The following is a 20,897-nucleotide window of genomic DNA, read 5'->3' as shown; positions in this document are numbered from 1 at the left end:
TGTCCAACATATATATAGCCGGATATGGCTAGAGTGACTGTGCAGTCTTCCACAGAAATGTGAAAGACGGAAACAATCTGTTGTATAATATTGATAATATCACCACCACCCCCTCTCAGCAATACCACCTGTCAGCATTGATCAATCATCAGGGTTTAATCATCACCCAAAATGGAGGCTGCAAAAGGCAGACAGGAACGGGTGGCTAGAGGGGAGCCACCAAAAAGGTGACTCAGCCAAGAGGGCTATCACTATCAGTGTAAAACATGTGGTCAGTCCAAAAGTAGAACCACTGGACATTCCGAAATCAAGGGAAAGAGGTACTGTCCAGCAACTGGACGGAACCATCACAGATTGGAAAGAACCTGTTGACAATGCTGCATATAGACTAAGCTAAGGCTTATCCTATATGTTATCAGTGTTCAGTTCAAGAACGTGAAGTGTACATTTTTGTAGTTTTTATATGAGTGAATTGAGAATTTTTTTCTGTCTTGTTCAAATATCAAAGTGTACGTTTTAATTGTTAGGGGTCCAAGCCAACAGGTTGGATCCCTATTGTTTTTGTAAGGATTTTTATTCTTCACGCCTTGAAAGTGGAACCACAGCCCAAACCGTAAATGGTACACACGCGCCAATTACATGACTAGAACCAGGTCCGGCACCGCTACTCAGATAACAAAATCCAGACACGCCGGTCCCTAGGTGGCGCTATACCAAGGAATACGCGTTTGGGGCTATAACTCCCACACCGAACCTCCCAGAGTCCAAAAACTTGTACACACAGATGCACTGGAGTCTGCTGCATCTTTTGGCCTAGGCCACGCCCATTTGCGTCTATGAATATTTTTCGCAAAATCGCGAAAACCGCAAAAGTTTTTTCCCTACTCCTCCCACATTTCTTGACCAATCGACACCAAACTTTGCACACGACATCTTCAGACGCACACGCAAAGAATGCATGAAACACTTTTTTGATGCGACCTTTGACGACGAAACGGTAGCGTTTTGAATATTGGTTTATTAGCTAAATTAGACGTGGAATATCAAAAATCCAAAGAAATCCAAAATTAGACATCGGATCGAGTCCAAATTTTACACACATGTTGGTGTTAACCTTAACGTCGTTCGATAAAAAAATCGGAAAAATTCGCCATTAGGGGGCGCAATAAACGAGGAAATTGTATATCGTCTACAAAATTTCGCCGCGAAAACGCTACACTGACTTCTCGCTACTCCTACCACAGTCAAATCCTTTGTATCCACAGGTTCAGGGTAGCGTTTTGAACACATGCTTCGCGTTGTGCCTCAGCAAAGATTATGTGTGAGAAAATGTTTCAAGTCCAACATACAGAAAAAGCTAAGGTTTTATGAAAGTAATGCTTGTATGGTCTTACAGAACAACAACTAATGATGCCTCTCTCTACCCTTTAATTTCGTCTCTTTATTTGGCCGTAAGATGGGGCAAAAGGGACTGCTGGAGGGGGGTAAAGAAAAAAAATGAAATGAACCCAAATTCAGGTTATTGTGTTAAAATCTTGACGTCATGAAAGGTTTGATGTGGGCTTCAGTTGGTTGATTGGTATATTTGGTATATTTCTATGCTCTTTTTAGGTTCCATGAACATTCGTTCCAATTCAATATAATATCTAAATTCTGATCCTGTAGAAAACCAGATGGTCACATGGGGACTAAAACCCTTGACATTCCGTCTGATGGGAGACCCTCGCCCCTCCTCCCCCGCATCATCAGGCTATTGTCATGGAAACAGCAGCATGCGAAAGCGGAGACTTCGGATGGGCACGCACAAGGCTGGTTGAGTTCATATATATATACACATCTCGGTCCGCACAGTTAAATGTCCTGTGTTCAGATTCCATGCGTCTTCAGTAGTTTAGTATAAGAACAAGGTTTACTCCTTTAGGATGATCATTTAGAGACACCGACATAACTTATGTGAACTATTAGTTTGAGAATTCAGACTGCTTACTGGGCGCCACTGAATACGTTTTCCACTATGGAGTTCCCCATCGACAGCCTGTTTCATCAAGCGATGAAGATGACTCTCCTGATGGGATTAATGGCGGTGAACACCAGAGCCATCGAGACGGGTAAGAGGATGCGACTTTAGATCAGCACGTCTAACTAGTTTCATTGCCGGCATTCCACTTCACTTCAATCACGTTAACATACTTTATTACCAGGTTTCTGGTTACTGTAATAGCCTACTCTACTCTACTCTACCTTTCTCTTCTCCTTCCTCCCTCCCCTCCTCTTCAGCGTTTAAGATCTTAGATTGGGTCCAAACTTTCCATTATGTGATTAATTACAACCGGCTGGCGATACTCTTGGCTCCTTGCCTACTCTGGACTTCTTATAACAGATCATTATACAACCAAATATTAGATTTAAACAAAATACTTGATATAGGTCTTAGCTAACTTTTAATATTGGTGTAATTAGCCAACATTTTTATTATATACAGACTATACTAAGTATTTTGTTTACATTTTAAATAAAATAGGATAGTACTAGGATACTAGTGGTATTTCTTCTTGTCTTCATTTTCAGTATAGCTTATTCATTCTACCTACATGATATTCCTTAATTTGTGTGTCAGTGAAGCTGAAAGCACATCATGGTAAAGTTGGAGCCTTCATCTAGTGCCGGTATCAATACATCAATCAATACAATACAAAACATTGAGAGCAGGATAACACAAAGCCGGCAGCAGCTCGCCTTTAGGAAAAGGATTTGAGAAAGTGTTCACTAAGTGTATACCATCCGCCCCTCAACCACCCTGCTCCCAAGGATTGGCTCTGAGTTGGACCCTACATGATAGCATCTTAAAAGTGCTGAATTATAAGTGTGAAGAAGAAGAAGCTTTACTGGGCACTCTGTGTCCATGCCGGATTTCCCCCCCCCCCCCCCCCCCCCCAAACACACACACACACATAACCTGTATGGTATGAACTAGCGGGGCAACAATGGGGGCTCACGGCCTTCTTGGGACATTCCGGGAGGTCAGAGCAGAGCGACTTAGTGGTCTTCCATGGCAACAGAGCTAATAAACCCTGAGGCGGCAGTAAATCCAGGCGTTACTTGGCCTGCATCCCAGCCATGGGGGGGCGTGTGGTCAGGGGGGTGGGTCTGGGACCGCCTGAAAAGGATCTGTCTCCCCCATCTGTTCTCTGCTCATACCCACTTTAACTTGCGGTGTGAGATGAGCAGCCTCATGATGTAAAGTTACTAAATATACAAATAATGAGTAGCCTCCACATTACGCCTTTCCTACATTCTGTATTCAAGGAGAGTAAAGTAGTAGCAAGTAATAATATCATCCATCAAATCAAAGGGAAAAAAACGTTATTCCCACAGTTAGTCATCATCATCGTCTTTTGTTCAGGCCATGTACATTCAGATGAAGGAGAACCCATGTCATTTGTCTTTTATGTTTTACAAAAATAAGAGAACCAAAGCTCATCCTTTTGTCAACCACATCCTTAACTTCAAATAAACAATGCATTGTGATGAAGGATTATTCAGACACATATTTGTTTTCTTGTTTCTCGACAGTGAACGTGGTGGACTTCTGCGGTCAGACCATCAAGGGGGACGGCATGGTGGTGAACTCGCATAAGGACTCTAAGAAGTACTACTTTGTGACCATGGGCACCGACTGCCACCTCACCATGCAGGCCGCCTCCCCCCGGGACAAGATCCAGTTCCACTTCCGCTTCTTCCTGGTGTACAGTTTGTTGAGGGTGGCCCCGCTCAGTCCCGCCCCGCCCTCCCCCCGGGGGTCTGCCCCCCTAGACAGCCCCCGCCCGGACCCCGGGCCTGGCCAGGGGCCCGAGGACCCCTGCCACGCTGGCTCCTACCTCCAGTTCTACGACGGCAGGGAGAGGAGCTCCCCGCCAGTGGGCCCCCCGCTGTGTGGGAAGAGCCCCCCACGGCCGGTGCTCTCTACGGGGAACTACCTGACGCTGAGGCTGGTGACCCGGGGGACCCAGCCCCGCGTGGACTTCGTGGGGGACTTCACCTCCTTCAGGCTGGGTGAGGCTCAGTGTTTCAGAGAGAAAGAGCTTTGAGATATTATTTTCTTTTATCTTATTTGACTTTATCTTCCTTGGCACCAAAATGTATGTTTTCCATGCCAATAAAGCCCTTTGAATCCTGAGTCTTGAATATAAAGGAATTCCACACGTTTTAGAAAGGAAAGACCTGTCTGCATATTTTGTTATTGTTCTCACACGTGAAATATTACAACTCTGTACATCATAGGGCTCTATACTGTCCGTGTTCTTGAAATGGCCCCTAAAAGCTCTCAGATGCATCTTTGTCAAAGCTGCAGGAAAGATGAAAGATTTGCATCCTCGTCTTTATTCTAATCTTCAGGGTTCAACCAATCCGAATGCAGTGGGGAGCCGTACTTTACCTGTCGCAATGGCAAGTGTATTCCTCTGAGTCTGGTGTGTGATGACAAAGGAATCGACAACTGTGGGGATGGAAGCGACCTGGAAGAGAACCTGACTTCTGGATGCAAAGGTCAGCCAGCTATCTGTAAAGGGCAGTGGAGTGATGATATTATGCTAACATGAATCATTCTCCAAAACACCACACAACATATTAGTTCCAATACAAACTAAATATTGGAGTATAATTTAAGATAAGTTTTTCTTCCACATAAACTTAAACCGAATCTTCTGAATTTCCTTTTCCTAACCCCAGATAATGTCTTCCCAACATTTCAGGGGGTCAGTTGGTAGCTCACACATCGCCGCCCACCATTGCAACGTCCACTGGAGCGTCTGTCCTGACCACAGCGCCGGCCTCCACAGGTATGAACTGTGGCGCGCCGGACAGTGCGCACAACCTGGAGTCAGCCACAGGTGAGGGCGCCGCTGCCACCACAAACGCCCACCTCACCCTCACACGTTTACATCTAATTGGATGTGACTTACAAATCAGATTTGGAATAATTCAATAATAACTCAAGTCTGGTAGCAGACCAGCTCCAGTCTGGATTGAGGGGAACTCAGCAATTGCAGACTTGGCCAGCACTAGTCAGATGTTCATGGTGGGAGGACACTAATGTGATTTGAAAAAGGTATCAAATCAACACTGTATAAATACATTCATAAATAATTCCTTCTGAAGCTTTATCCACATGTGTTTCTGATCAGCAGAATGTCTCTTGAACGATACGGGGAGCAAGACACGATGCGACCCTTGCAGCTTGTGGTTTCCGGGCTCTGTACTCATCTGTCTTTACACTCATCAGGGTGAGCTGTTCAGTAAAACCAGGAGAGGTGAGCAGGATGAAGTGACCCATCCTTCATGTCTCTCCCCCCCCCCCCGCCCCTGTAGCCTCCACGGTCCCCGTGTCCCTGCTGGCTCTGTACGTGGCGCTGGGCGTGCTGGGCGCCGCCCTGCTGCTGTGCTGGTGCTGCTGGTCCCCGGCCTGGTTCCTCTGGCGCTTCAGCGTCTGCCGCCACCTGCCCTGCTGCAACGCCACCTGCTCCGCCTGCCAGCTCTGCCTGCGGGGCTGCGGCCACCATGGAGAGAACCGGCCCATCAAGGTCACACCCCACAACCCCGTCAGCGGAACACTGCTGAGGCCCGTAGCCCCAGACGCTAACGCTAGCAGCACTACTGAAGCCGTATGAGCCACCTGAGTGGCGAACGCTAGCAGCACTACTGTGGCCGTATGAGCCGCGTGATTGGCTGTATCTATGTATCCATGCCCATAATGTAAAAAGCGTGAAAAAGTTTAGAAGTCTAACAATAAACTAGGCTTTTGTTTATTTGGTGTATTGTCTGTTTTGAGGGGAGGAGATGAGGAGACAGGAGTTAGTTTCTTCATTTAGTGTGGATGTGCACTTTTTCTTTGAAAATGATCCTAAAATAAAACAGGTTTTGTATAATGATATGACAGTTGAGGTGATGCAGGGTACATTATACTTTGAAACGAATAGTCTTTTTATTATTATTACTCAGAAAGGTACTTCCTGTATCTTTTGTTGTACATTGTCTGTTAATAAGCAGTATCTCAATGTTGATCGAATGCTGTATAAACAATTAAAGCTTTAGAAAAAAAAAGAATACTTCCTTTGTATGTTTTGGTTTTCATATGTTTTGTGATTGTAAAATTAAATATGTAACTAACATTTGTGCAAAACTTGCACACAGGTTTTTTATTTTTTCAATTCTTCAAAATGTATGAAGTGTACCTTCTCCCTCCGGCCAAGCTGCCCTCCTGTAAGGGTTCAGTCTGATTGCGTAGCTTGGCTTCAACATAGGCTATAGTACAGTGGTCTGGACTATTCTTGTTCGGCATCCTTCTACCAGCAGTAGAAGGATGCCTCAATTAGAATAATGGGATTTAGTTTTAGTCAAGGGTACAGAATCTGTGTATGGTTCGTTCTTTGAATATTCCGATTTAAAGCAAAATCAGAAAAATAAAATTAACAGTCGTTTTTTGGTTTTTCTGATTTGGTTTTGAATCGGAAAAAGGGCAAAAGGAATAAATAAATAAACTGCATTTTATTTGTGTTAGTGTGTTTTGTGTGTTGGTTTTTTAAACCCGAAACACAAAAACAAAAATAGATACATTTATAGTTATAGGCTACACCAGAAGGCAGAACGCAGCGAAGAAAAAAGAGCCAACCACCTAAACCAGCAATAGACTGTCTAATTATATTTAGCCTTAGTTATGGCCGCACTTGAACCTTATGGTGATCTTATTCGTGAACTATTTGACACTGGAAAGACACACGACGCGATCAGTACCGCTCTAAAGCAATCTGGTGCTCCGTTTTGACGGTGAGGAGGTTCTGTGTGGAGCACCACCTTCGAAGGAGAAATCTAGTTTCCTATTTAGTTTCAAATCGTCCACTTGCAGAATAAGTCACCGGCTCCCACGGAAAAACGATAAAGCTGGCCATTGTAGAATGCGAGAGACCAGTGGCGGTTTTAGGCACGGGCGACCCGGGCAGACGCCCGGGGCGCCCGGCCCCCCCCCCCCCCCCGTCAACAATCGCTGCCCGGGGCGGAAGTGGACCTAGGATCGCCACTGCGAGAGACTCGATGGAACGTTTGAAACGTCTTTATATGTATTTTTTTTTAATCCGCGTGCCATTTTCCCGGCAATCATTGCGGTTATATCTAAATATCACGCAAACAAAACAAGCAACTGGATTATTCAGTTTTCCCGTTTCGATTTAAAAAACAGAAAAATACAGTTTATTTGTTTATTCCTTTTGCCCTATTTCGGTTTCAAAACCAAATCAGAAAAAAACAAAAAACGAATGTTAATTGTTTTTTCTGATTTTGTTTTAAATCGGAATATTCAAAGAACGAACCATACACGGATTGTACAGTTCTGTAATGTGTCTCAAACGACCCTCTAAGGCCCCGTCCACACGAAGCCGAAACGGGCGAAACCGTTCCGGTTTCGATCTATCCGGTTTCGGAGTATCTCCGTAAAGACGGAGTCAAGCGAAACCGGGTAGATCTGTAGAAACACTGTAGTACACATGCCAGGCCCATAAGGGGCGCTGCTTCTGCTACAGAAATCCAGAAGAAAATTAAATAAGAAGAAGGGGCGAGCATGCGCATAAAGGCTGCCCCCCGAACCACTAACAACACAAACAGTCAGTCAACAGTCTCAATAAATAATGGCTTAGCAACCCAACAAGGGACATGATCTGCTGCAGAACGATTACAAGCCTGTAGTCCGCCATCATCTTTGTTGTTGTGAGTTCTGAGACTCCGCGGGCTTAACAGTCATTGCCTAGAAGGTCGATGGTTGGGGCGATGGTCATGGTTTACGGTTTCAGTCGTTTTCAGGCGTCCACACGAATCCAAAACGAAACTGGGTAGATTTGAAACCACCTCCGAGGGTGGTTTCAGAAGTTTACGGTTTCGGTCAGCGGATTCGCCGGCTTCGTGTGGACGGAAGGCCGAACCGTACAAGACCTTTGCGGTTTCGCCATGAAATCGGCTTTGTGTGGACGGGGCCTGTCACGAAGCCGATTTCATGGCGAAACCGCAAAGGTCTTGTACGGTTCGGCCTTCCGACACGTCTCTATTGGCCAGTCTCGATCGGAGTGACAGCTTGGCAACATCCGAAAAGCCGCTGCCCCCCGACCGCCTCCAGAAGCAGATTGTCGGCCTGACGGACAGGGTGTTCGTTTGTGCCTCTCAATCCGCGGCGGCGGTCAACAACATCGCCCTGCTCTCCTCTGCCATGGTCTCCTTGTCGGCTGACAGGGAGGCCTACGGGATATTCAGGGCGCGCAAGCGCGCGCACGGGACAAGCTCATAAGGCGAAGCCTAGACGGCGTAGCCTACATGAAATAGAACTCCCTCTCTCGTTACTAACTGTGGATGTTGCCAAGCTGTCACTCCGATCGAGACTGGCCAATACAGACGTGTCTTACATCTTTCGGCGTAGGTCCCGCCCCCCCAGATTCAGCTCAACAGCAAGCAAAGCTTTTGGATTCGCAAGCAAAACTTTAGGATTCGCAAGCAAAGCTTTTTGATTCGCAAACAAAACTTTTGGATTCGCAAACAAAACTTTTGGATTTGCAAACAAAACTTTTGGGTTTGCAAACAAAACAAAAAGTTTTGCTCTCAAACCTATTATTTTTGATTGCATAATAAAGACACAAATCTACCTCCATACGCCCTCCCATACTCAGTTCTGTTCGCTTTGCATTGGTGGAAGTGAGTAGGGGGAGTGGTTAAGTAAAGCCTTCAGATTGGACGGTTTGACTTTAGAGTTACCGTCATGTTTTGTATTATATTTTTTTACCATTATTGTTTTATAGGGACAAACATTAACACATTTCTCCTGCAGGGGATTGATAAAGTTCTATCTATGTAACAGAAGGGAACACTTACTCATACTCCATCAAATATTCATACTCATACTTTGCACACTTTACCACAGCATTGGCCTACTGAATGCCACAGATATATTTTTAAGCATTGGACTGAATGCCGCGTAAATATAATATATGTTTTGCACGTTTGCAACGTTTAAAAGTTCAGGGAAAGTATATGCCTCTACTGGTGTTGCTTAGACCAATATCCTTTTGAGGCAGTGTTGTTTCTGAATATTAGTGTTAAGGGCCAATAAGGCCTACTATCATACATTAGTCACCATGTCTGTGAACAAATTTGTATGCAGTTACATATTAATATATCCCCCCCCCCCCCCCCCCCCGACAAAATCTCACTCTGAACTCAGTTCAAAAATGGAGAGCCCTGCATTGCGCATCTGTTGACCTTTATCCATTTACATTAAAAAGATAATTTTTTCTTGCTGGAAGATATTTTATATTGTTTTCATATTATTATTTACTGACAGTGATTACAGAATGCGAGTTTGTGTTATATTGAAAGCGAGGCTGGGTGTGCCTATGAATATAGGCTACAGTGAGTTTTTTAAGGTGCTGTACAAGCAAATCATATTGACTACAGTGACAAAGAGTGTACAGTAACCTACTTCATTCAATATTGAATAGGCTACTGTAGCCTACACTATGTACAGATGCTCTTTGCTCATGGCAGTTGTGGCAGTCATTTAAACATGTCAGCAGGCAAGCTTCACTCATTCAAGGATGTATAATGCTTTGTCCTATAGCCTACTTGGAACGTGTTTTGAAATGGATCTATAGTAGCCTATAGAAATTTGCCAGCTGGAATACAAAGCAAACTCCTTCAAATGCACATTCATGGAAGTCTTGTATTGTCATCCCCAAATAATGCTGCAATGTAATAATATCCGTGTCAATAATATCTCTCTCTCCACCGTCGCCGCCGGTGGAGAGAGAGAGAGAGAGAGAGAGAGAGAGAGAGAGATAGAGCGAGAGGGAGGGAGAGAGATCTGCTTTTGTCCCAGGTCAGAGATCATGCAGTCTTAACAAAAGACTTACCATTGCAGACCCTACCTATTTGCAGAAGAGAGAGAGAGAGATAGTGAGTGAGTATCAAAGTGAGTGAGTGAGTGAGTGAGTGAGTGAGTGAGTGAGTGAGTGAGTGAGTGAGTGAGTGAGTGAGTGAGTGAGAGAAAGAGGGAGCTAGGGTGAGGGGGAGAGAGAGCGAGAGAGATCTGCTATTGCCCAGGTCAGAGGTCATGCAGTCTTAACAAAAGACTGACCATTCAGACCCTACTGACTTGCAGGAGAGAGAGAGAGATGAGAGAGTGAGAGAGTGAGAGAGTGAGTGAGTGAGTGAGTGAGTGAGTGAGTGAGTGAGTGAGTGAGAGAGAGAGGGGGAGAGAGAGAGAGGGGGAGAGAGAGGGAGAGAGAGATCTGCTTTTGCTTACAACTATTCGAGTTGTTCCAGTCCTACCGGACTGTGCAACCAGGCCACAAGATGGCCCCGGCGCCGAGAGAGAGAGATCTGCTTTTGCTTAGGTCAGAGGTTACGAGTCTTAACAAAAGACTGACCATTTATCCCCTACCGACTTGCAGGAGAGAGAGAGATGAGTGAGTGAGTGAGTGAGATCTGTTTTTGCTTAGGTCAGAGGTTACGAGTCTTAACAAAAGACTGACCATTTATCCCCTACCGACTTGCAGGAGAGAGAGAGATGAGTGAGTGAGTGAGTGAGTGAGTGAGTGAGTGCGTGAGTGGGAGTGGTTGAGTGAGTGAGTGAGAGAGAGAGAGAGGGGGAGGGGGAGGGGGAGAGGGGGGGGGGGGGGAGAGAGAGAGAGAGAGGGGGAGGGAGAGAGAGAAAGAGAGAGAGAGAGAGGATGTAACACTTAAGTTGAGGCCCCCTGTTGCTCTTGAGCAATGGCGTTTGTTTCAAAAAGGGCTCTGACTACAAAGACTGTGGAGGTACGAACAAAGGAAACGCACGTTTCCAAGACGCGTTGTCGCTTTAAATCGTACACCACGTGGTACATCCAAAATGCTGCAGAAACAAACTAGTTTTGGATCTCTATAAGAAGTATGAGATTCCTGCAAGTTTGTCCCCACGGCGGGTTAGCGAGGCACTTGATAGCAGATGGGTTATACTGCGTAAGTCTACCTCTACGGCTGCGTTATATACTATACGAACTTGCAGTTTCGATTTTCAATGGACCGGGCCTGGAGGAATCAAACCCATTCAAACTCCACAGCAAACAAAGCTACGCCACCGGTTTTATGCAAGTAAGCTAGATTAACGTTAATATGACCTTTCTCGCCCCACCGTAATGGCTCAAACGTTTTTACTGGTCGGTTCTTTTGTACTGGCTTAACATCCGTACATTCTTCACACAACACACAAACCACAGGTATTATTTCTCCCACGCGGTACAAACATTTAGATCTAATCAGGATTGGATACAGTCTATCGACAAACCCATGTAAAACACACTCCTAGCTCTTTACTCCCGTGAACTCGTTATTCAATTTAAATCTGTTAGCGTATCCTAGGCCGTTTATCTAACCGGCTGTATGAATTTAAACCAGTCCGAGATCACACGTCCCCGCAACCAGTCGAAGGCAGTACAAGCTCTTCACCTAAATGTGACTATGTCTAAATATACAGAGTTCAGTCATGGACAACAGGTTCTGTTTACCTTTCTTGTGGCGCCTGTAAGTAGCTTGTACTGCTTTCCGAACGGTCCCGCGGTCGCTAGTCTCGGTCCGGGACCTTCCAGGAACGTCCGGGTCACCAATGTATTACGTATTTCTTCGTGGAAGGAGGGGTCGAATCCAAAGGAATAGCTTTAAAGAGACTTTATTTGTATAAAGTATTTTCGGTATGGTAAACTGATGCTCTGAAGTAAAGAGAGATTGAAGATGTGTTCTAAGCACGTGCGAGAGTGTTCTCCTAGCTGATCCTAGCCACAAACCCACGTATGTCTAATCGCTGCCGAGAGAGCTCTAATGTTTTCGTGGCCAGGTGGGCTTCTTTATGGACTCAGCGAGGACCGGAAGACTTGGAGAGGAACCGGTGTGACGTAATCCTCGGTTCTCCTCGCCTGGTCTGTGATGCTGCCCTCTGTGACTAAAGTATCTATTGCAGCCTTCAGTAATGTCCTGCTTTCCCTTTTGGCTATGTGTAGTATTTACGGCTTATATATTTGGTCCTACCCCCTATTGGTTAAGTGAGGGAAATACAGCTTGTGTTCCTAAAATACGTAACACCAATAACACTTTGGTAAGCTTAGTCAGGGGCGGGCCGTACTATTAGGCAAACCAGGCATTTGCCTGGAGCCCCGGGCCCTATAGAATGTTTCTGGGGCCCCCAATTTTTTTATTTTTATTTTTTTTTTTACCTTTATTTTTCCCGATAAAACATTAAGAACAGTTTCTTATTTACAATATTGATCTGGTCAAGAGGGCCCCAATGCATATATTTTGTCCCCATATTTATTATTTTTATAAAAATCTCTTCACAATAGTAGCATCGGGATGTCTAATTATTACTCATGTTTTGACGATCTTTCCGTGTGCACCCCCCTTCAGTCTGCACTACATGGACTATTCCATGTTACGCGCATCACGCTCATCATGCGTATGCGGAAATTATGTCAAATTCATAACAGTAAGCGGTAAGAGAGAGAGAGAGAGAAATCGAGTGAGACATAAATCGAGTGAAACATGAAGCGATCGTACGAAAGCGGGTCACATAAAAAGAAAGACCAAAGGCAGGACTTTCTTTCAAAGCTGCCAAAGCTATCCAGCTGTTTTACAGCCACCGCAGTGGCAGCGGGACCGTCGGCGGATCAAGAGCAGCCGTCAACGTCGTTTGCTGTCACGTTACTGCTCCTTTCATTCCAAGCATACTATTACATAGTAATGAAAAATGGTGAGAGGGTGAACAGGTCTTGGTTAGTCTACAGTGAAAGTGCAGACCGTGTTTTTTGCTTTTGTTGTTGCCTTTCTGGAAAACAAAAACAACTGAGTGAGGAAGGATTTAAAGACCAGAATAACCTTGCAATGCATCTAATCAACCATGAAAGGTCTGAAGAGCACAGGAAATATAGTGATAGCTGGACGCAGCTATCAGTGGGTTTCCAGTAGTGGTTTCCAGTAGCTCACAGCAGATAGCTGCTGTGAGCTACTGGAAACCCTCAGGTAAATGAGGACTTATGGTTAACAGTCAGTGTAATGTGTCAACATAACTAATCTTATTGTTTTGTATGTTATTCTCAATTTGTAAATAGATAATTAACATTTGCATGAAAGAAGGATAGTGACTTTTGTTCATCCCTTGTATGGAGTATCTCATTATGCGATATAAGGTACTGAGACCGGTAGATGCAGGGGCCCCCAAATGACTGTTCGCCTGGAGCCCCCAAAGGGCTAAGTTCGCCACTGAGCTTAGTAACACGTTTGAATTGAAATTGACAGAGATATCAACATTTCTTGTTTTTATGCCTGCAAAATGCTTTTCAGAGCGCTAGAATCACTTTTCAACCAACAACGTGTTTTTCCAACACATTCTCACTCCGAGCGCGTCGATTTCTGACGAACGGTCAGTGACTTTTGCTTCAGTTTCTGACGCAAAAGGGTACCCTTGCGCTGCTTTTTTAGACGCATGGGGTTTTCAACTAGTTACAATGTAACCCTTTGACGGGGGACCCGATGGCTGCACATAGAGACGCTATGAGCATTCATATCCCATCGGCTAACGGAGGACCTTGCTCTTCTTTTTTCGACGCAGGGGGTTTGCCACTCATTGCAATGTAATCCCTCCACGGCAATATATGAAGCTATGAGCATTCATTCCATTGGCTAACGGAAGAGCCGATGGCTGCACATAGTGAGAATGTGTTGGAAAAACACGTTGTTGTGACGTATATCATATGCGTCGAGAGCAGCGAAGAGCTGTAGTTCACAAAGCGGCCTCACATAAAACTTAAAATTATCAATCTTCTTCACGAAAATTTTTACTTTTCTTTGCATGAAAAATTATCATTCAAATCCACAAACAACATATGTGTAATCCAGGTCATATAAAGACTGGGACCAGAAAAATAATTATTTTCTCTCCACTGACACCCATTCATACTTTTCGATCTCATAGGTCCCATGAGCTCTACCGGAAGAGGCGTGACTTCGCCACTCTATGGGCAGCTATTGTTTTGACGTCAACTCGGAGGCTCGGGTTCCTCTACTTCCGTAGAGGTAGTTCCGAGGGAAATCCACAGAGTGTTCAAGGCGATTTCCTCCGATCTGAAGGTCCCAACCTCCGAAATTCCCAGGAACTCTGACTGTTTGAAGGCACCAATACTAGAGTGGCGAAGTCACGCCCCTTCCGGTGGTCCCCACGGGACCTATGAGATCGAAAAATGTGAATGGGTTTCAATGGAGAGAAAGTAATTACTTTCTGGTCCCAGTCTTTATATGCCCCAGATTACACATATGTTGTTTGTTCTCTGCCGGGAAAGCCTATGTTGCCAGAATGGGCGGGAAATCTGCCCTAATCTGGCAACACTGGCGGAGGTGTCACTAAAACGATCCTAAGCAGTTGTATTTCATCAGCAGGTTCTGTATATAGATCACAAGTTCTGAGTATGTTTATCTTTTCTTGATATCTAATTTGAACATTTATGGTCTAAATCGTTGATTGATTGCAGTATTGGAAATCTGCAAGGCTGCAATTCCCCTATCTGGCCGCTGTTCGTCGCTATTTTGTCGGCCTCTTTGCCATGGCAGTCACGTGACTGCAAAGTATATAAACTCCCCCACGATTCGCGCCAGTTGCAGTGTTCCCTCTGAGAATCAGGTACGTGTCTTGTTCGATATAGAAAATATTAAAATCTAAGCCACTATGATGAATGAATAGAATCGGCCTAAATGTTGTCAGCACCTTTTAGAATTGCGGTTTCATCTGACTTAACCACTTAATCGTCAAATTTCGCCGGCGGGTGAATTTTAGTTACACCACCCCTTCCCCCCAACATGCTGGGTCAATTTTCGGCATCATAAGGTTGAGTGATATAGTCATGTCATACACCGTTTGAAAGCTTAGATTCTCAGGATTTTCAACCAATGTCAACCATTCGGTGGAATAATTATGTTTACCGATCAAATGTATCCTAGTGTCTTGGGTCAAAATGGCCGCCCTCCCCCTCTTGGTGCATTCTTAACTTATCGTCGTTGTTGATATCCTTAGCAATGAGGTTTTTTATACCATTGCGGTTTGCACTTTTTAAGTAAAAATAATGGCTTAAGCACTGTGTTTTAGCATTTTTGTCAAAATTGCATAGGCGGAATAGCTAAAAATCTGATTTTTGAGTGATTATGCCTTCATTTGAAAACAAGATTATGCTTCTACATGTTTGGGTTCATGTGTAGTAAACCTTTTGTTTAAAGTATGCTTTTTGGGTAGCCAAAGGTCTTTTTTGGAGTCTCCAAAAGGACCCTGACCAAAACGAATTGACATATCCATGCATAAAATGCTTGGTTTTAGAGGTGTGTGTAACCGGCTGGAAGGAAAAACAATATTGTGGCCTTCCCTGCACTGTCTGTACCTGATGCAGTTATTCTGATGTCATTCAATTCTACAGGTTCTCAGCTTTCCAAAGAGCAAATGCACTGGTATTATAGTTTTGAGTTTATCAATTCTGTTCTGCTCTCTCAACAGGTCCTGCAATTTTTGTCATCCAAACCAACCCAAACAACCCTTTTTCTAAAACCTCGACCCAAAGGCACTTTTAAGAGCCACATCTGTCTTGTCAACCTGTCCTTGCAGTGTTGTACTTGTAAGCGTCTGTCTGTCTCTCTCTCGCTCTCTGTTGCCTGTCACCTGTTTCTGTCTTTCTGTCTGTCTGTCTGTCTGTCTGTCTGTCTGTCCCCTTCATCATGAGTGATTCAGAACTCCAGAATCTGTTTTCGAGGGTGGATAACATGGCTGTTCAGCAAGAGGTCAATGATGTCCTCCAAGGGGTTGATGACTTGATTGCTGTGGTGCAGGATGAGCAAGCAGCAGCACCGCCAACCATGAGATGGAAGAAGAGAACCAGTGACGGGAACTTAATTCATGCAAGACCACGATCAGCTAGGAATCAGTCCAATCAGGGTCAGTATTGTTTTTGCATTCTTGATGTTTAAAGAGCCCAGATTTTAGGCACGCTAAAATCAAGGAAAACCTAAAGCTTGATGTGTATGGTATCGGCGGAGGCAAACCAGAACCAATATTTAGATGACTCATTTGCAAACCAAATACATTTTTCGTTCTACCCTTTTTCAGCCCCATCAAATATCAAAAAGGTCTACTTGTCGCTTCTAAACAGTCAAATCTAGATAAATGCTTAACAGTGAGTGTGTGCTATTATACTCTACATACTATGCTATAAATTATTGTCTTTTTTTTTTCTTTTTTTTCTTCAGTTACAGCTGGTAACAGCAGTGGACTTCAACAGCAGAAGACTCATCCCAACAAAAATGCTCCTGACTCAAACTCTGAGGTGGTCTTTGCTCCTGATAACGTTGGTATGTAAAACCTTTTTTTTTAATAATTGGTGAACATTAATTAATAGGAAATTCTTACTTGTATCTGTATGATGTATGTGATACAGAGTTAAGATGTAAAGTCCATGTTGCAGTAATTATGAACATGGTAATAGTAATTTCACCTTTTAACAGCCATTCCATAAAGACACTTTAAATAAAAAACTGACTCTTTTGTACTATTTTAACAGATGGATTTCTACGAGATCTCCAGCAATCATTGAGCGATGCAACAGGAGATGGGGTGGAATCACCAACCCCACAAGCCTCTCTTTCTGCTTCATTAAACTGGAGCACAAGAAAGAGCAATTCTTCGGAGAGCTGGAAGGCAGCGAGACCTCGTCTGGTTAACACCGCACTGGCACAAGAAAATGTGGGAACCCGAAAGTGCCAACAGTGTTGGAGCAATTTAGCTGTTGTTCGTTGTCGTGATTGTCTACCACGGCCCTTATTCTGTGCGGAGTGCGACGTCGTCATGCACACCAGACACCCCCTTCACAACCGAGATGCCAGTACTTTGGGATTTTTCCAGCCATTGCCCCCAACAACTACTGTACAGAATATGGACCTTTGCCAGTGTGGTAAGTTCTGTACAATGTATTTTAAGTACAAAATAACATGTGTGTGTGTTTGCGCGCGCATGTGTGGGGCCATATTTTCTGATTTAAGGTATCCCACATCCTTAGAGTTTATGTGCTCTGTCATTTTGAAGTTGACAGACTGCAGAGTAACTTCAAACACTGATACTTCCATAAAACTGATAGTCCGATAAAAAACAGTATTTAATTTTCACATTTCATTCAACGCGATGTAAAGTATATTACCAATTTAAATTAGTATACTTTTTAAGAAGCTTAGTTGGTAAACTTTTTATCACATGGGTACAATGTTTTTCCCTGTTACGAATGATTCCTAATTCACTTTTTTTTCCCTTTGATTTATTTTAGTGCGGTATGTACCTGTGGAGATCCCTCACCAAATCTGTGGTTGTCCAACAGAGGCACTGAGGCTCAAACCAGGAAAAGCTGTGGCTGTGATCACAATGAATGGTGAGAACGTGTAACTTTTGTCCTCTTTGAAAAGTTTATTTTTAATAATAGCAATCCCTTCTCAACTACTGCCACAGGTTTATGATGGCTTTGTATAGGAAATCTTAAAATTACTTAAGTAATGCATTGTATAAAAAGTCATAAATATAAATAAGTGTGTAATTCCCTTTTTATATTTGTTTTTTAAGGGAGACATGAGCTCAGCATGCCTGAGTTGGCATGTGAAGCGTGCAAAGCCACATGGACTGCTGGTGTTGACGGCATTCTTCACAGCGACTACTGGCCAGCTACCCTGAACTTTGCCACCATTTATGGAACTGATGTTTTTGCTTCATTTGAAGAAATGAAAATGGCAGCACCTGGATTGTCCTGTCAGGCATTTTTACAAATGTGGGATCAGAGAACTGTCCGCTTTGGCCGTGTGAGTATTGAAGTTATCTGTCCTTTTTTTATTTATTTGTATGCTGCTTAAAAATCTCATTAAGTCTTGATGTCTTTTTTTTTTTTGAGACAGACTGGGAAGATCTCAGCTGACACCTTCGCCAAAAGCTTTTTTGAGTGGGAGGCTGTACAATATGAGATGGACAACATATGCAAGGAGGAGCCATTCACCTGTCCTGCCTGCAGCCCGGATATGCTTGCGGTTTCCGTGGATGGTAACCGCAAGCATTACCGCTTCAAGAATGCATCTAGGTACTATATATTATTTATAATGTCAGTGTTTGAACTAATGACAAAAGTTCAGTCTCCTAATATGCACCAATTAACCTGTTTTATTTAGTGCTGAGGAACAGGCCATATTTGATGGCGTCTTCATCGCGAAGGATGACGACGTCGCAAAATTTGTGAACTACATTCACACCACAACCAAGCATGTAATATTGCAGACTATAATTATATAAACATGAATACATAATCTCCTATTCAAGATTTTTTTTTAGGTAACCCTTTTGACCATTTTAAATGTTTATATTGTAGGTGCCCGGAAGAGACGTTTGTGGGGGGGAATGGTCGGCGGCTCGAGAGACCTCCAAAAAATCTGCCAGCAAGCTGGATGAAGAGGGACTGGAGCTTGCTGTGTGTCGGCATGGGCTGCTCCTATGTGCCCTCAATATGTTCAGGGGAGAGATCTTTGCATATCCCCTGTACATACAACGAAAGCTGGCCAACCTCATGCCGACCTTTTATTGCATGGATGTCACAGGTAAATACTGGCCCTACCTCAACGAGGTTGCAAGAAGCTGCCCAGAGCTCCAGCATCTGCTCAGCATGAAGCCCTTCCTTTCAGTGTTCCATGCCAAAGCCCACGATTACAAATGTGACGTAAGCAATCATTACCAAGTGAATCACTTTATGTGAATATCCACACTTTCACGTCAATATTGACATGTCATAACATGCTTTGTTTTTTATGCATTTTAAACAGGTCAAATGGAGTGGTGCCTATCAAGAGGGGGCTGGATGGTGAATGGCTATAAAGTATGAACATGGGTACAAGAAATAAGCTGAAGTTAACACTAGATAACACCATCATTTTATGCTGCAGGACGCACAGACATGCTCACCCTCTTGGCCATGCGCTGGAATCAGCAAAAGACTGACAACTTGGCCACCTCACTGTCCCGCAGATATCTGAGGGTATTAACATCTTTTTTTTTTAAGTTTTGTTAGCAGATATTGAGGCTGTACACTGAATTTACTTAATTATTTTTATTTACTCTAATTATTTTGTCATTTGTAGACCACAAAAGCTCTGGATGCCCAAAAGCGGAACATGGAGTCCATGAAGACCGAATTGGACGTCACAGAGAACCAGATGGAGGACTGGGTCAGTGACGCGAAGGATTGGGCAGACGGTGAGGAAATTATAACAGTTTTGTAAGCACAGAGTTTCAGACTCTTGGCGATAAAATCCTCTAACATTCTACCTAGTCTTTCTGAAGTATTCATTCAAATTAAACCGTTATTAGAAGTCACTTAAAATGTAACACGCATTTCCTCTCTACAGCAACAACCATCAACACGACTGATGTTGCCGCCTTGGCCAGCAGGGTCGAGGTGCTGGTTGCCAGTATTAAGAGACGGTCGCAGCGTCTCTACAAAGACTGCGACAGTATAAAGGTCGTGCCAGGATCCGCCGCAAGATCCGGGACGAGAGGGGGTTCCTGAGTTCTGTGGTGGAGAAGTACAACGGAATGGTTCCCACAACAGAGACTCTGTGCTTTGAAAACATTCTGTCTTGAGAGACAGCTTGGCCATGGCAGCTACCACACAGTGGTAGGTTCACCAGTTGCAAGTTTGAATTTTAAATACTTCCAGCAAATTTGGCACACCTCTAATGCCTCTAATCGATCTCCATTTAACTTCTTTGTTGAATGCTCATCTTTCATGAATATGAGTTAATGTTTTTTTATAAATGCTTTTCAGACTCTGATTTGACCTGGTCATGGCAGGGAAAAGAATCCAGGAGGAGAAAATGATTCTTCAGAGGGAGATGAATCAGCACTGGAGGTCTCTGGGGAATCGTGCTGACTCCCTAAAAGAGCTGTCCTGCCTTGTTTCAAGGGCTACAACAGAACTTATGTTTTTAACTTGCATCACATTTATGTACACATCAAAGACTGGTGATCATTTTACTAATACTGGCTTTCTCATAACCTTCAAGATTCACCTTGGGGCCTTACTGAGGAAGGGTTGACTGGTCTACAGTGCATGATCAAAAAGAAACGGCACTTCATCGCAAAAATGATGGCTAACGCGAGACACTGCTACCTACAAGTGTTGACTGCAGCAGAGGGAGCACAGATGATCAACTCCCAGGACACTTCTGATGACTACTCGGACAATGACTCTGACATTTCGGATGATGCATTTTAAACAATGGCTATGCTTTGATTATTTACCAAATTATTAGGGGTCCAAGCCAACAGGTTGGATCCCTATTGTTTTTGTAAGGATTTTTATTATTAGGGGTCCAAGCCAACAGGTTGGATCCCTATTGTTTTTGTAAGGATTTTTAGGGGTCCAAGCCAACAGGTTGGATCCCTATTGTTTTTGTAAGGATTTTTAGGGGTCCAAGCCAACAGGTTGGATCCCTATTGTTTTTGTAAGGTGTTACGGCTGCGGATTGACGCCCCGCACTCATGGGTAAAATCCTCAGTTACAATCCTCAGTTATGCTAATGATCATGTGTTTGCCCCGCGTGTGATTGGCTGTCAATTATGTTAATTTGAATGTCGCCTTTCCCCGGACGTGATTGGCTGCCGCACCGGAGGGCCGAGGATCCGGGAGGATAAAGAACAGCCGAGCTCAACATTCACGGCGGCTGGCCTCGGAGATGCAGCTTGCCACGTTGGGTCTTGGAACGAGCGTTGTTATATTGAGGCTCTA

General features: G+C 44.0%; 1 protein-coding gene across 1 annotated transcript; it reads left to right on the top strand.

Annotated features, from left to right (window-relative positions):
* Positions 1-1,713: 1,713 nt before the first annotated feature.
* On the top strand, positions 1,714-5,277 carry ldlrad2 (low density lipoprotein receptor class A domain containing 2). Its single transcript, XM_030349970.1, has 4 exons — positions 1,714-2,108; positions 3,574-4,053; positions 4,396-4,545; positions 4,752-5,277. Exons 1-4 carry the CDS (start codon positions 2,015-2,017, stop codon positions 4,985-4,987), a joined length of 960 nt encoding a protein of 319 aa, XP_030205830.1. The 5' UTR covers positions 1,714-2,014; the 3' UTR covers positions 4,988-5,277.
* The last annotated feature ends 15,620 nt before the right edge of the window (positions 5,278-20,897 follow it).

This window comes from Gadus morhua, unplaced genomic scaffold, assembly GCF_902167405.1.
Source record: "Gadus morhua unplaced genomic scaffold, gadMor3.0, whole genome shotgun sequence".
NCBI classification, from domain to species: Eukaryota; Metazoa; Chordata; class Actinopteri; order Gadiformes; family Gadidae; genus Gadus; species Gadus morhua.
This window is presented reverse-complemented; position numbering and strand designations above follow the sequence as displayed.

Coding starts and splice junctions, on each gene's coding strand:
- ldlrad2 (XM_030349970.1), top strand. CDS start 2,015: ATGGAGTTCCCCATCGACAGCCTGTTTCATCAAGCGATGAAGATGACT. Junction 2,109..3,573: donor CACCAGAGCCATCGAGACGG/GTAAGAGGATGC, acceptor GTTTCTCGACAG/TGAACGTGGTGGACTTCTGC. Junction 4,546..4,751: donor CCTGACTTCTGGATGCAAAG/GTCAGCCAGCTA, acceptor CCAACATTTCAG/GGGGTCAGTTGGTAGCTCAC.